Source organism: Diabrotica virgifera, chromosome 2 (assembly GCF_917563875.1).
Source record: "Diabrotica virgifera virgifera chromosome 2, PGI_DIABVI_V3a".
Taxonomy (NCBI): domain Eukaryota; kingdom Metazoa; phylum Arthropoda; class Insecta; order Coleoptera; family Chrysomelidae; genus Diabrotica; species Diabrotica virgifera.
The window spans coordinates 216,854,443-216,870,095 of record NC_065444.1 but is presented as its reverse complement, the minus strand read 5'-3'; the positions used below and the strand labels follow the sequence as shown (position 1 = coordinate 216,870,095).

At 34.8% G+C, this 15,653-nt stretch overlaps 1 protein-coding gene across 2 annotated transcripts in view; it reads right to left on the bottom strand.

Annotated features, from left to right (window-relative positions):
• LOC114333973 (uncharacterized) overlaps nt 1–15,653 on the bottom strand; it is a 152,222-nt gene that overhangs the window by 67,035 nt on the left and 69,534 nt on the right. Inside the window, exon 1 of one of the 2 annotated variants that reach the window (XM_050643114.1) lies at nt 48–132. The exons of the other annotated variant lie outside the window; for it this stretch is intronic. Within the exon in view, the coding sequence (XP_050499071.1) occupies nt 48–95 (48 nt within the window). The 5' untranslated portion in view covers nt 96–132. Of the gene's footprint in view, nt 1–47; nt 133–15,653 lie in introns of those variants that run through there. 2 annotated transcript variants of the gene reach the window in all.

The window sequence follows — 15,653 nt, the reverse complement described above, 5'->3', positions numbered from 1 at the left end:
ATATAATATGAAAACTATTTAAAAAGGCAGTATAACTATTAACTAACCTTTGTTGTTTCTCTTCCCACAAATTTTAAAACGCAACAACCATACATAACCAAACCGTCAACCGTCCAAACCACAGATGCGCTACAGCTGCCATATTGGATAATTTTTAACATGTCATTTGAACATCCAATCAGAACAAAGTTATAATGCGCATGCGCCGGGATCGTAGGTTTTAACATATAAAAATTCACCCTCATATCGCGCGTAAAGAAGTATAACTTCAAAAAAATTGGGTTTAAAATAAGACGTTTTTTTTATTTTGAAAAAAATGGAATTTTTTATGGAATTAACCTAAAAATTATTAGTAATACCAAAAATCTCAAAGAGTAATAAAATGTTCGTTTTGCTTTTCTGAATATTTTTGATTTTTTGTTTTCTTGTTAGACAAAAATTGGTTATGATATGGCTGTTCAAAATTTGCCTAAACTCGTGATTAGTTATTCGTTCAAGCCATTTTAACTACAGCTTTTTCAAAAAGCACTTTTAAACTGATGAAACTTACAGATCATATAAATATTACATAAGCAAAGTAATTTGTCAAGTGGTAATGATAAAATTTATTTGTGATGCTAATTAGAGGGTAATTTTTGCGATATTTAAAAAAAAATAAAAGGGACCAACAATATTTTTAGCGTAACTCACTCTCACTTACTTTTAATGTTAGAAGTTTAAAAACGAAAATACACCTTTTTTTTTTAAACACTTCAAAAAAGTTAAAATGAATTTTCCCCGAAAAGTGCTCCGTTTTTGGGTTATTTCATATTGAAATATTCGATTTGGAATTTGACGAAGAAGAACCTACTTTTCATTAGGTACAACTCTGCTTCTAGTGGGTCTACAGACCTCATGCATACACCTTTTTTTTTCAACTTTTAATAGGCTATATTTTTGCTAGAAATATTTTTTGCACTAAAATACTGACTTTTTTAGTTATCTCCGAAAAACCTTCCAAAAACATGTTTTATTTGTTAAAAATGAACATTCACTCGCAAATAACTCGAAAAGTATTGACTTGGCGAAAAAACTCTATAGAACAAATAAAAGTTGTTTAGAATTAGTCATTTTATCCAATTCTCACCTTCGGGAGGGGGTATTCCCCTCCATTTTTGTAAAATGGAGGGGATGTAGAATTGTAAACTTTTTCTTATATAATAATAGACAATTTCAACTAGGTACCTATTCCCAAATTTTCACCTTTCCTTTATTTTTTTTTTGGGGTCAGATTGTTCTTTGATCGGGCTAATAACGATAAGTAAATGGGCAAATTTCCTGAATCCGTCAATGATTACTAGACCAATAATAATATTTTTTCTTCAAACGTCAAATAATGATGACATTACTTATCTAACTTGATCCTGTCAAAGTTTGATGTCTCCGCCGGCAGCAGTTTTTTTCCCATTTCTTTACGGCGGAGGGAAAAATGTTGTCATGGCAACAATATGAAACATGTCACAAAGCAACAATACAAATGTCATTAACAACAATTAATAGTATATTACTTTATGAGGCGGAGAAGCATGACTTTTCTTGACGCGCCCGATATTACGGCCGAACGAAGTGAGGCGCGTAATAGAGGGCAAGTCAAGAAAAGTCGCTTCTTTGCCGAATAAAGTATACTATTTTTTCTTCAAACGTAGCAATTTTCAACCATAAATAGTACAATTCATACGCTATTTTTACTCGAAATTAACTGTGACAACTATCAAAGTCGTCTAGATGTTAGAAATTAAAATAATTAAGTCATGATTCGCCAACATCGGGAATGATTGCTGACAGTTGTGCTCGACCATCAGTATCATCAACAATTACCAATGCGTATCAAGAGTCGGGAACATTTTTGCACGGTTTCAATTTTGAAAATGCCTCATTAACTAATTGTACTTTTAATATTACTATAAATAAAAATGATGTTTAATTGTTGTTAATGACATTTGTATTGTTGCTTTGTGACATGTTTCATATTGTTGCCATGACAACATTTTTCCCTCCGCCGTAAAGAAATGGGAAAAAAAACTGCTGCCGGCGGAGACATCAAACTTTGGCAGGATCAAGTTAGATAAGTAATGTCATCATTATTTGACGTTTGAAGAAAAACATCATTTTTATTTATAGTAATATTAAAAGTACAATTAGTTAATGAGGCATTTTCAAAATTGAAACCGTGCAAAAATGTTCCCGACATACGCATTGGTAATTGTTGATGATACTGATGGTCGAGCACAACTTTCAGCAATCATTCCCGATGTTGGCGAATCATGAGGGTTTAAAATTTCCAGGGAGACGCAAATCCCACCGACGACTTAATTATTTTAATTTCTAACATCTAGACGACTTTGATAGTTGTCACAGTTAATTTCGAGTAAAAATAGCGTATGAATTGTACTATTTATGGTTGAAAATTGCTACGTTTGAAGAAAAAATAGTATACTTTATTCGGCAAAGAAGCGACTTTTCTTGACTTGCCCTCTATTACGCGCCTCACTTCGTTCGGCGCGTAATATCGGGCGCGTCAAGAAAAATCATGCTTCTCCGCCTCGTAAAGTAATATACTATTGTTATTATGTGAAACTATTACAAATATGTAATTTATTACTTGATGCCAAGTAAATATAAATTGTATTTGTATATATACAAGATTTATGTAAGTATCTAGTCTACATTTTTTTTAATTTAAATTAAATCTCGAACACAAATGAGTTAAAGTGTTTTATTATATCATAATAACATAATAAAATAAATTAGATTATAATCTTTTTAAACAAAGTTTCACTATTTACCAATATATTACATAATCTAATATATGTATTATTTTATTCTCACTTTCAAGGTAATAATAATATGTACAGTACGAAAAATGAAAGAATACCCATGAACGAACATATAAAACATGCTGTATTTTCCTGGCACCGTGTCGCACAAAAAATTGGCCAGCGCAAGTACATCTAATAATTATTGTTACATGTACTTGCATTGGACAATTTTCTTTGTGACACGGTGACAAGAAAATACAGCGTGTTTTATATGTTCGTTCATGGGTATTCTTTAATTTTTCCGACTGTATTAGACCTTACTGTTTATATTATTGTGGTTGGTGTGCTTTACCATATTATACAAATCTGAATTTACTTTAAAACGATTTTTTTTATTATATGTTCAAATGTAGATTGTCTAGAAATATTTTTCAAGCTTCTTTGTTAATGTGTAATATTCTGTGAAATATCAGAGGAAAACCAAATAACGCTAGAACCGGAAACGCCAGTAATAATTACCACATAATGAAGAAGTTGATATAAATACATCGGAAGTTCGAAAAACACTGGAAAATCTGAAGAACAGAAAAGCCTCAGGTAAAGACAGAATACCTAACTTTTACTAAAATATTGTGGAGCGGCAATGACACAACAAGTAACATTGTTAACAATTAATTATAGAAAATTATTAAAATTATAAAACACAATAAAAAACCGAAAGAATGGAGAACTAGCGAACTAATTCTACCATTCAAAATTGAGACAAATAACACTTAGAAAACTACTTCTTAAATATACTACTGAAAAACTTATCAGAGGATTAGTTTACCATAAATCTCAACAACAGGGCTTTCATACTGAAAGATCTTGTAAATATGCAATATTCGTCATAAAATTACTGAGAAAGCACTAAAGTATAATAGACCATAATTTCTATAATAGCTTCAGAACAACCATAATTTCTGTGTCTGATTGACTTGAAGAAAGCATTTGACAGATAAAGATTTAAAAAATAACCCCAAAACTAGAAGGGGGATATCTGTATTGGTCAAAATAGCAAGATATAAATCACCAATCGCTAGAAGAAATATCGGACAACCGCGCAAAAGATGGAGTGACAAGATACCTTCTATAGATGTATCAATCCACCAATGAACAAGCAGAATTGCATATAAAAAGGAAGAAGAAGAAGCAAAGTGTTTACTTATAAGAATCTGGACCATAAGATTAAATAAGGAAGATACAACCAAACAACAAAGTTTAACAGGTCAATACGACTAACATGAGCAGCCTACGTAAAACTGAGGCAAGTCTATAGATCGTATATTTCCATGTGCTTGAAAAGGAAGGTCTTTGATCACTATGGGCTTCCATTTGAATGTGTGGAGCAGAAACACTGACCCTTACCAGAAAAGTAATAAATAAATAACAAGTGGACTAGAGAGCAATGGGGAGGTTAATGTTGAATATATCCCTCAGAGACAGAGTTTCAAATCAAATAGAAGAAAAACTGGTGCTGCAGACGCAATTAAAGAAATTACAACATTGAAATGAAACTGGGCGCACTGGGCAGGTCATTTCCCTAGTCAGTGATGGAATATGGACCAAGAACATTTTAGAATAAAGACCTAGACACTATATGTATCGTAATCGAGGACGTCCTCCAAATTAATGGTCGGGCGACATCAAGAGTAGTGTTGCCCAAAATCAGTCTTGGTCTTGCAATATTGGTCTTGTTCTTGCGTTTTAGCAAGACCAAGACCGCCTAATTTGAGCAAGACCAAGACCAAGACTTACCGTGCAAGATTTGAGCAAGAACAAAACTAAGTCTGCAAGACTCTTGCGTCTTGCAATTAGAACTGAGGGTCGTTTTATGAAGTACGATATATATTAGTTCGGGTAGATTCTTAGGTAGGTACTCTATGAGAACCAAAAAAATTTGTAAAATTGGACTTATGCGCCTTACGAACAATACCATAAACAAACATACATTCTTCGCTCTGAAATTAATTGTCCAGGTTTTGAGAATAGCCGCCCTCCATTCATAAATAAATAGGTCTGGATCCCGCGTATGAAAAAAAGTTGATTAATAGCAAGCTGAAAATTTGTTAATAGCTTAAGGGTGTCTAGTCGGACAAACTTTGATATATGGGAACACTGGAACAGGGAAAGTTTTAATTGTGGAACAGGTTAAAAATTTGGAACGGTCAGACCACGAAAACGGCACATGTATTTTGTCCGACAGAACAGACTTAAACTCTCCGAACAGAGATTAAACTGTCATGCAAAAATCAGACTGCTATTCATCACCAAATGGGCGGTTTAATGAGTGGAGCATGTAGAAGATCTCAAATGACAAGAATTATGACAGGTGATAAATAGCAGTCTGATTTTTGCATGAGAGTTTAATCTCTGTTCGGAGAGTTTAAGTCTATTCTCTCGAACAAAATAAATGTGCCGTTTTCGTGGTCTGACCGTTTCAAATTTTTAACCTGTTCCACAATTAAAACTGCCCCTGTTCCAGTGTTCCCATATATCAAAGTTTATCCGACTAGACACTATTAAGCTATTAACAAATTTTCAGCTTGCTATTAATCAATTTTTTTTCATACGCGGGATCCAGACCTATAATGTATCGAAATTTTTAAAAAGATGTCATATGCTGATAAAAGATATACCACCTAATACGTATGTAGTTCATTTTTTTCCTTAATTAGTTTTCTAGGAATTTAAACACGACTACAGGACAAATTATATCGATATATAGAATAATAAGACTATTATGTATATTTTTTCTGCTGAGTGTGATTACGATAAGGAGACAGACTATAACAGGTAATGCCGTGCCGGCTAAATATACCGTGTAACCAAATACCCAAATATTTAGTCTACGAGGAATTCAACAAAGAAATACTTAAGTGAAATACATGGAAAACAAAAGGACATTTATAGCTGTTTTTTCTGTAGGTAGTTAAATTAAATTGGTAATTTGTTTTATCAACTGTTCTTTTGTTACTCTTTGGTTGACATACACACTATTTCAAGAAACGGGTCATTTTTGGTCTCTCGAATTTCCTAACTTGTTCGATTTAAGTGGTTGATAATTTGACTTTTTTTTTTATTTGATTTTAATGTTTGATAATAATATAGCCTTATTCTGTAAATATCGCTGTAATAATATTGTTTCTAGACATGTTTGTCATTGTACACCCGGTGTACCAATCAAAGTATTTTTTTTTTCTCAAAGACGCATCACTCTGTGGAATATCCTAGCATTTATAAAATATTGAAATTAAAACCCAACTATAGCCTCAGGTTTTCTTAACATTTTGTTTTTTGATTCATTCGCTTATGTTGGATAATAAAAAGTTAGGTACTTTTTTAACTAGCCATGTTATTCATCAATACAAGGTGTTTTTAAATAAGTATAGCAAACTTTAAGGGGTAATTCTGCACGAAAAATAATTTGACAGTTTGCATTATAACTGTATGTTCTCAAATGCTTCGTTTCCGAAATAGGGGGTGTTAAAATTTTTCTTCCAAACTGACGATTTATTTATTGCTCTAAAACCGGTTGAGATATGCAAATGAAATTTGGTGGGTTTTAAGAGGTAGTTATTACGCATTTTGACATACAATTAAGAATTTAATATTCACCATTGGCGCGCATACGGGTAACATCACCCGTTTGTTTAGAATTACCTCTTAAAATTTGCCATACTTATTTAAAAACACCCTGTATTGATGAAAAACATGGCTAGTTGTTAAAATACTCAACTTTACTGTTATCCAACATTAGCGAATGAAAAAACAAAATGAAAAAAAATATCAGACTGTACTTGGGTTTTAATTTCAGTATTTTATAAATGCTAGAATATTCCACAGGATGATGCTAACTTTGAGAAAAAAGCATAGTTTGATTGGTACACTCATTAGTACCGATAAGTTATCGGGTACATATAGAACGACAATTTAACTTCTAGCAACAATATTGTTACAGCGATATTGTTAACGAATAAGGCTATATAATATTAAAAAATCACTTAAATCAGAAAACAGGTTTAGGAAATTCGAGACATCAAAAATGACCCATTTTTAATTAGGTGCCTTAATTTCTTGGAGAAGTGTATAATTCTCGGTTTGGTATTCGGTGCCAAAATGAGAAGTGGCGTTAACATATGAAGGGCCAGATGAAAAACAAAGTTACATATTCATTGATTTTACCCCTTGCGTCCAGTCTTGTGACGTGATTTTAAGACGATTATCATATTTATTTCCCCTTGTCCATTCACAGGTTGATAGTACTCTTTCTAAGCTAACAGATTGCACAACAACCTCAAAATGACAAAAATTCACATTCATCCTTTTTCCCTCTGACCCTTCATATTGTGCACATCTGTCAGTGAATTGAATTCTTTTCAAATCACACATTGTCAATGGCAAATACACGAAAAAATACGTAAGTTCCTAATAAACTTTGGTTAGTTGGAATATAGACACGGATCGCATAGATCGTAGGTTCAAACCCCACCCGGTGTCAGTTGTTTAGATATTTATTCATTTGGTTGGTCTGTTACGTTGTTCTAAGATATGTAATAGGCTAATGGGCAACTGCGAGACTTGCAAGACTCTTGCTGCAAGACCAAGACCTGGAGCGCAATACCAAGACCAATACCAAGACCAGGTGTACTGTCGCAAGACCAAGACCAAGACTCTCTAAGTCTCGTCTTGGTCTTGCATTTGGGCAACACTGATCAAGAGCATCCAGTGCAACTGAATTCAAGATGCTCAAGAACGGAAGCAGTGGAACTATTTACGAGAGGCCTTTATTCAGCAGTGAATTCAAAACTGCTGTTGATGGTGATGTTAAAAATAATATAAAGAATATTAATATTGATACCCAAATATACTAAGATTGATAAAAGAACAAAGACATATACCACTAATGGCGGATCTCGATAGTCAGATCACCAATAATTACAGAAATTAAAAACTAAAATAATAAATGACACCAAATGAAAAAGGAACCATTACGTAGGAAAGCATGGAGAAAAATTAGCAAGGAAACCTTCGGTCGAAGTTTTTGACCGAAGTGGGCCGATAAGACAACGAGCCAGAGAAAAACCGACTTAAGTATAAGACAACCTAGAGTACGATTTAAAATCTATTGGAAATAGAGCATGTAGATAGAGCTAAAAACAGGAAGATTATTTTGGCTAATACCGAGCTGTGATGCCACTGGTGATGAAGTGTTCCCATAATTTATTTGAGCAGTATAGTACGTCTTCCAGATGTTACTAATTTCGCACATTTCATTAATAAAGTAATTGGTAATAGTAATTGAGTTGATTTAATTAAAAAACAACCTTCTATTCTATATGTTTAACAAATTAAGATTCAAGATAACGTTGTATTAGAGAAAGTGCATAAAAACAGCAATAACTGCGAATGTTATCACGTAGAACATAACGTCCGTAATACAGAAATCATTATTATTTATTCTAAATACCATCAGTTATGGTATAATAAATTGATTTTTAAAAAGGTGGTCGATGAACTTTTCATGTCTGATAGGTGTGTAATTATGTTAGCCCAGTAAATGAACGTGAAATACGGCGATACCGTGTAATTTTCCGTGTCGCTTCCGACTTGCATGAAAATTTGGGTTTATGTTACTCTAACAGAATAAAACAGAATACCACAAGAATGGAGATAAAGCATCCTAATAGGTACCTCTCTCCAAAAAGGAAGAAAAATCGGACCCGGAGAATTACAGAGGAGTTAATTTATTAAACACAATACTAAAATTAACGACCAAAGTGATAACGATAACATTAGCAGAAGAACAATAAGGTTTTAGGTCGGGCAGATCATGCACCAACGCTATATTTATAATGAGGCAGGTTTAAGATGAATCATAACAGGGCAAAATTAAAGGACGTGATCTATTTACTGTACGCAAGAGAGTGCCTATAAGAATAATTAAAAAGATCGAAAATATCTACCGGAACAACACAATAAAAGTAAAAGTAGATGAAGAACTAACTGACCCAATTAAAGCTGTCAATGGGATAAGACAGGGATACTCCCTGAGTCCTCTATTGTACAACCTGATCATGGATGAAATAGTAAAAAAGTAATAACTAAAAAATGAGGTCAAATGAGAGAAAATGTCTAATAAGCTAAAATAGTCATTTCATAAGGGAGCCATGAGACTTACCCCATATTTTTTGCTATTTTATTGCTAATTTATTACGCAAATTAAAAATTTATTGCTTCAAGCCCTGCAGAGAAACAGGTGAAACTTAATATTAAGCTAGAATAGCCAACATTCATATTTCCGGAACTAAAGTAGATAGAGGGTCACTTCCGGCGGCATATTTTATTGCTAATTAATTGCTAATTTATTACGCAAATTAAAAATTTATTGCTTCAACCCCTTCAAAGAAACAGGCTGCTATTCCAGCTTAATATTAAGCTAGAATAGCCAACATTCATATTTCCGGAACGAAATTATATAGAGGGTCGCTTCCGGCGCCATATTTTATTGCTAATTAATTGCTGAAACATTGGGTATACAAGAATTTACAAACTCACCCCTTCAACCCCTTCCGTTATCATCATTCCCCGGAATCCACAAAAAGTGAAAATAACCAGTTTAAAAATCTAAAACCAAGTGGGTATTTTTTGCTAATTAATTACTATATAGGTCTACGCCAAAAATGAATTGTTTGCTTCATCCTCTAATGAGCAACAATGGCTACTGCGGTTGAATACTTAAGTTACAATACCCAACACTCCTATTTCAGGAACTAAAGCAGATAGAGGGTCGCTTCCGGCGGCATATTTTATTGCTAATTAATTGCTGAAAGATGGGGTATACAAGAATTTAAAAACTCACTCCCACCAACCCTACCGTTATCATCGTTCCCCGGATTTCACAAAGAGTGAAAATAACCAGTTTAAAGACTTAAAACCAAGTGGGTATTTTTTGCTAATTAATTGCTGTTGCACTGCTAATAGTGTGTGATAAAATGAAAAAGCAGATCTTTGTGTGATAGTGCGCAAGCAAAAAGCGCCCCCAGTGACAATAAAATCAACTAAGAAGATATCGAAGGGTGGCTCTTAGATATTAAGCAGTTAGAAAGTTAGGATAGATAAAAATTTACTTAGATTGTAGCCCTTAGCCAAAAAAAAATGTTTTGATGAGTTTTCCCCGAAAAGTGCTCCATTTTTTGGTAATTTGACTTTAAAATATATATGATTTGGAATTTAACAAAAAGAACCCATTTTCTATTAGCTACAACTTTGCTTCTACTAGATCCATTGACTTCATAACTACATCGTTTTTTTATAAGCTACATTTTTTGATAAAATACTTACTTTTTGAGATAGTTGTGATGAACCGTCTGAAAAACTGTTTTTTTTTTGTTTAAAAAGAAACATTTTCACTCGCAAATAACTCTAAAAGTATTGACTTGTGAGAGTGAAAAAACTCTATAAAACAAAAGTTGCTTACCTTTTACCTTGAACGTATGGCTTTCACCACCCAAGTAAAAGCAACCCTGTGCTGAAGTCCAGTAATGAAGTAGGGGGTAAGGGCAAGAGGAACCTGAATCCAAATTTTTACGCGAATTCGTCGTGACTGGGAAAGTTACACTCCAAAACGGTCATTTACTGGGCTAATATATTGTTGATATCAACCACCGTTAAACCGCGGTCACTATGGAAGTATGAACGTGAATTTATGTATAATAGAAGCTACCTATATTAATTTCCCCGGATATACAAATAGTTAATATGCGATTTGCAAAGAGTCCTAAATAAAATTGTTTTAGTTTGATTTTATCAACCGGAAATTATCTACTAACACGGTTAGGTCAAGAATGTTAGAAAATAATTAAATGGCACATAATGTCATTATGTTCATATTATTTGATTAAGCCACAATTATTAGTCATAAGGAAAATAACGTTTTTACACAACCACAAGGATGTGCTTTTTCACCCCCGCTTTTAATCTTTTTTCTGAGTTTCTATTTAGAGAGACCCTGGAGGATTCCTAGGATGGAGTAAACGTGAATGGCGTAAACATCAACAGCATCAGCGATGATACGGATTGCGGATTCCGACTTGAGTCTACAACGAGTCATCTACTGACAGGACTAACTCAATCAGTGAACAATGCGATATTAAAATAAACATTAAGAAAAACAAAGTCATTGGAAATGACTGGAAAATCATGGGAAAAGAACTGCCAAAAAATTAACACTTACATAGGAGGTAGAAGAAGCACAGAAAGTTGGAGAATAATTAAAAATATGAGTACTAATAAGAAGAAAGACGTTATATCACCAATAACAACGGAAAAATGGGAAGAATATTTCAAAAAATTACTAACAGAACAGAGACCAGAATTTGTTAACATAGAAGACAACACGATAGGTTGTTGTATTATATCTATCAAATTTATATATATATATATATATATATATATATATATATATATATATATATATATATATATATATATATATATATATATTATATTATATCTATATATATTATATATTATATTATATATATATATATTATATTATATATATATTATATTATATATATATTATATATATATTATATTATATATATATTATATATATATATATTATATTATATTATATTATATCTATCAAAAAATGGCTTGGATGCTAACGGACCCGCATCCAAGCCATTTTTTCACACACACACACACACACACACACACACACACACACACACACACACACACACACACACACACACACACACACACACACACACACACACACACACACACACACACACACACACACACACACACACACACACACACACACACACACACACACACACACACACACACACACACACACACACACACACACACACACACACACACACACACACACACACACACACACACACACACACACACACACACACACACACACACACACACACACACACACACACACACACACACACACACACACACACACACACACACACACACACACACACACACACACACACACACACACACACACACACACACACACACACACACACACACACACACACACACACACACACACACACACACACACACACACACACACACACACACACACACACACACACACACACACACACACACACACACACACACACACACACACACACACACACACACACACACACACACACACACACACACACACACACACACACACACACACACACACACACACACACACACACACACACACACACACACACACACACACACACACACACACACACACACACACACACACACACACACACACACACACACACACACACACACACACACACACACACACACACACACACACACACACACACACACACACACACACACACACACACACACACACACACACACACACACACACACACACACACACACACACACACACACACACACACACACACACACACACACACACACACACACACACACACACACACACACACACACACACACACACACACACACACACACACACACACACACACACACACACACACACACACACACACACACACACACACACACACACACACACACACACACACACACACACACACACACACACACACACACACACACACACACACACACACACACACACACACACACACACACACACACACACACACACACACACACACACACACACACACACACACACACAACACGATAGGTATACATATAAATTCATCACCATTACAAATAAGTAAATCAGAGATGGAAGAAATAACCAAATCCCTGAAAAATGGAAAATCCTCTGGTCCTGGTGACATCCCTGCAGAATTAGTGAAAGCCGGCACAGACAAACTCCAAGAACAGCTTAGAAAACTCTTCCAAGATTGCTTAAATGGTGCCGAATTACCAAAAGAATGGAAATTTTCTATCATGTCAACAATCCACAAAAAGGGCAGCAAGGATCAATGTGAAAATTACAGAGGAATTGCGATAAACAGCACAATAAATAGGATGTATGGGAAACTTATTAAGAACAAAATAGAAAATGACTATAGAGATTACGAAGCAAAGGAGCAAGCTGGCTTTAGAGCTGGGCGGTCCACAGTACCTGTACTCTATTACGCAAGTTATTGAGAAAAAAACAGCCGTCAATAAAGAAGTTCACCTGGTATACGTAGACTTACAAAAAGCATATGACAGTGTGCCCCTCAGCAAACTATGGTCAACCCTACATCAAACCAACATTAAACATGGTCTTATCAAAGCAGTCCAAAGTCTGTATAATGGAACGACTGCGAAAATTAAAACTAGATCAAGGATGTCTGAGGGATTTAAGGTCACGAAAGGATTGAAGCAGGGTTGTTGTATTTCGTCTACCCTTTTTAAAATGTAATGGCATGGGAATCCCTCTCAATGACGACACAACACTATGCACTTTATGTTTCGCTGATGACCAAATTCTGATTGCTCAAGATCATGATGACTTAAGTTACATGACTCGGAAGCTAATAGAAGAATATAACAAATGGGGTCTCGAAGTCAACATTAAGAAAACTGAAGCCATGTGTATTGGAGGAACAAAGCAGTCCATTACATTAGACGATGGGGTAGAAATTAAACACTGCGATGAATACAAGTACCTGGGCATGAAGATAACTCAAGATGGAACACTCGACGCTGCTATAAAAGACAGAAACATATAGGGTAGAAAAGCCATATCCATGATGAACGGCATTCTGTGGGACCAGACAATATCTAAAGCGAACAAACAGCTCATATACAATAGCATACTTAAAAGTATAATTACATATGGCAGTGAAGTTTGGCCACTGAAACAATGAGCTCAGAAAATGTTACTAGTAACAGAAATGGACTTCTGGAGAAGAGCAGCAGGCAAAACAAGAAGAGATCGGATACCGATCGAGAGAATACGAGAAATGATGGGAGTAACAAAACAAAACAACTGGTATGGTACGGCCATGTACAGAGAATGCCAGATGACAGGATCCCTAAACTGATTTTGGCATGGACACCACAAGGGAGAAGAAAAAGAGGAAGGCCGAGAAGAAGCTGGAGGGAGGGAATTAAAAAAGAACTAGAGGAAAAAGAAATCCCTCGAAGTCTATGGTTAAACAGAGAAGAATGGCGGTTAGGAGTCGGAAGGCGTCGGAGAACGCTGTAAACCGATAATAGTAGTAGTAGAAAAACAAAGTGATGTCAATCCGAAAAAATCAGAATGTACTTCAACCTTGCACAATAAACGTGCATATTCTAGATCAGGTCAATAAATTTAAGTACCTGGGGTGTTGAATCTATAACAGCCTAAATCCTGATCTAGAAATAAGGTCGACAATAAAACAGGCCAGAAAATCATTCGAAATAATCAAAAGACAACTATGTGATTGTCGAATAAAACTCGAAATTCGACTGCATACTGCATTTATAAAAATGCTACGTATTGTCGACGCTTCTCTTTCTCTATGTAGTTGAAACGTGGACCCAGTAGCGTACTGATAGATCAGCGGGCCATGGTTCCAGTAGGGATGCGGGCCCCCGCCCAAAACATTAAATATAAACCATCATATTATACCACAAAAATATGTATATCATAAAAACTCAAGCTAATTTATAGTCCATTTACTTACGGTTTTTGCTGTACATTTTAAAGAACTGCTCGGATTGAGATGAAATCAAACAAAAAAAAGTGATACCTATTGTGCCGATGTGCGCTTCTGCCCTAGGTATGTTTTATCCCTTCTCGGGTGAAAAACATACGTTCAAGATAAGTCGGGAATTGGATAAACTGACTAATTCTAAGCAAACTTTAAGTTCTATAGAGTTTTTTCACTAAGTCAATACTTTTCGAATTATTGGTGATTGAATATGTTCATTTAAAAAAAAACACGTTTTGAGACGGTTTTTCGCAAATACTCTCAAAAAGTACCTAAGTATGTTATCGAAAAAGATATTCTTAGTAAAAATATAGCTTATAAAAAAAAGTGAAAAATATGGTTTATACGAAGTCTTTAAACCCAGTAGGTCATGAAATGTAGGTTCTTATTCGTCAAATTCCAAATCGAATATTTCAACGTGAAATAACTAAAAATGAATCAATTTTCGAGAAAAAGTCATCACAACTGTTTTAATATATTTTTGGTATTTTTTAGTTGCTAGCATCAATATTAACTATGTAAGCTAAAATAAAGCTGGACACTTTTTTTGGCAAACAAATCGTAAAAATCACCCCCTAATTAGCATCCCAAATGAAATTTACTTTAGAAGAAGCAAAAAGCGCATTAAAGCGGGCCCCTGCGGGGCCCGTCCATGGTTCCGCGGAACCCGCGGAACCATGCTCAGTACGCCACTGCGCGGACCCTTAAAACATCAACCGTAAATAAATTGGAGGCTTTCGAAATGTGGATCTATTCACAGAAGAATGCTCAAAATTTCATGGACATCACATACCTCAAACGAAGAAGTGCTGCATAGAATAGGCAAAGAAGTAGAACTTTTCAACACAGTGTAAGTTAGAAAAACATTATATATCTAGGCCACTTACTAAAAAATAATAAGTACCATAATGCTCAACTATGTACATAATAGTGAAAGGAAAGATCGAGAGAAAGAAAGGACTAGAAAGGAAAAGACTATCGTGGCTAAAACATATCCGACAATGAACAGGGCTAAATTTTGAACAGCTAATAAGAACAGCTGAAGACAGAGAAGAGTTTGCAATTGTAGTAGCCAACCTCCTTTGAGGAAAGGGCACTTAAAGAAGAAGAAGAA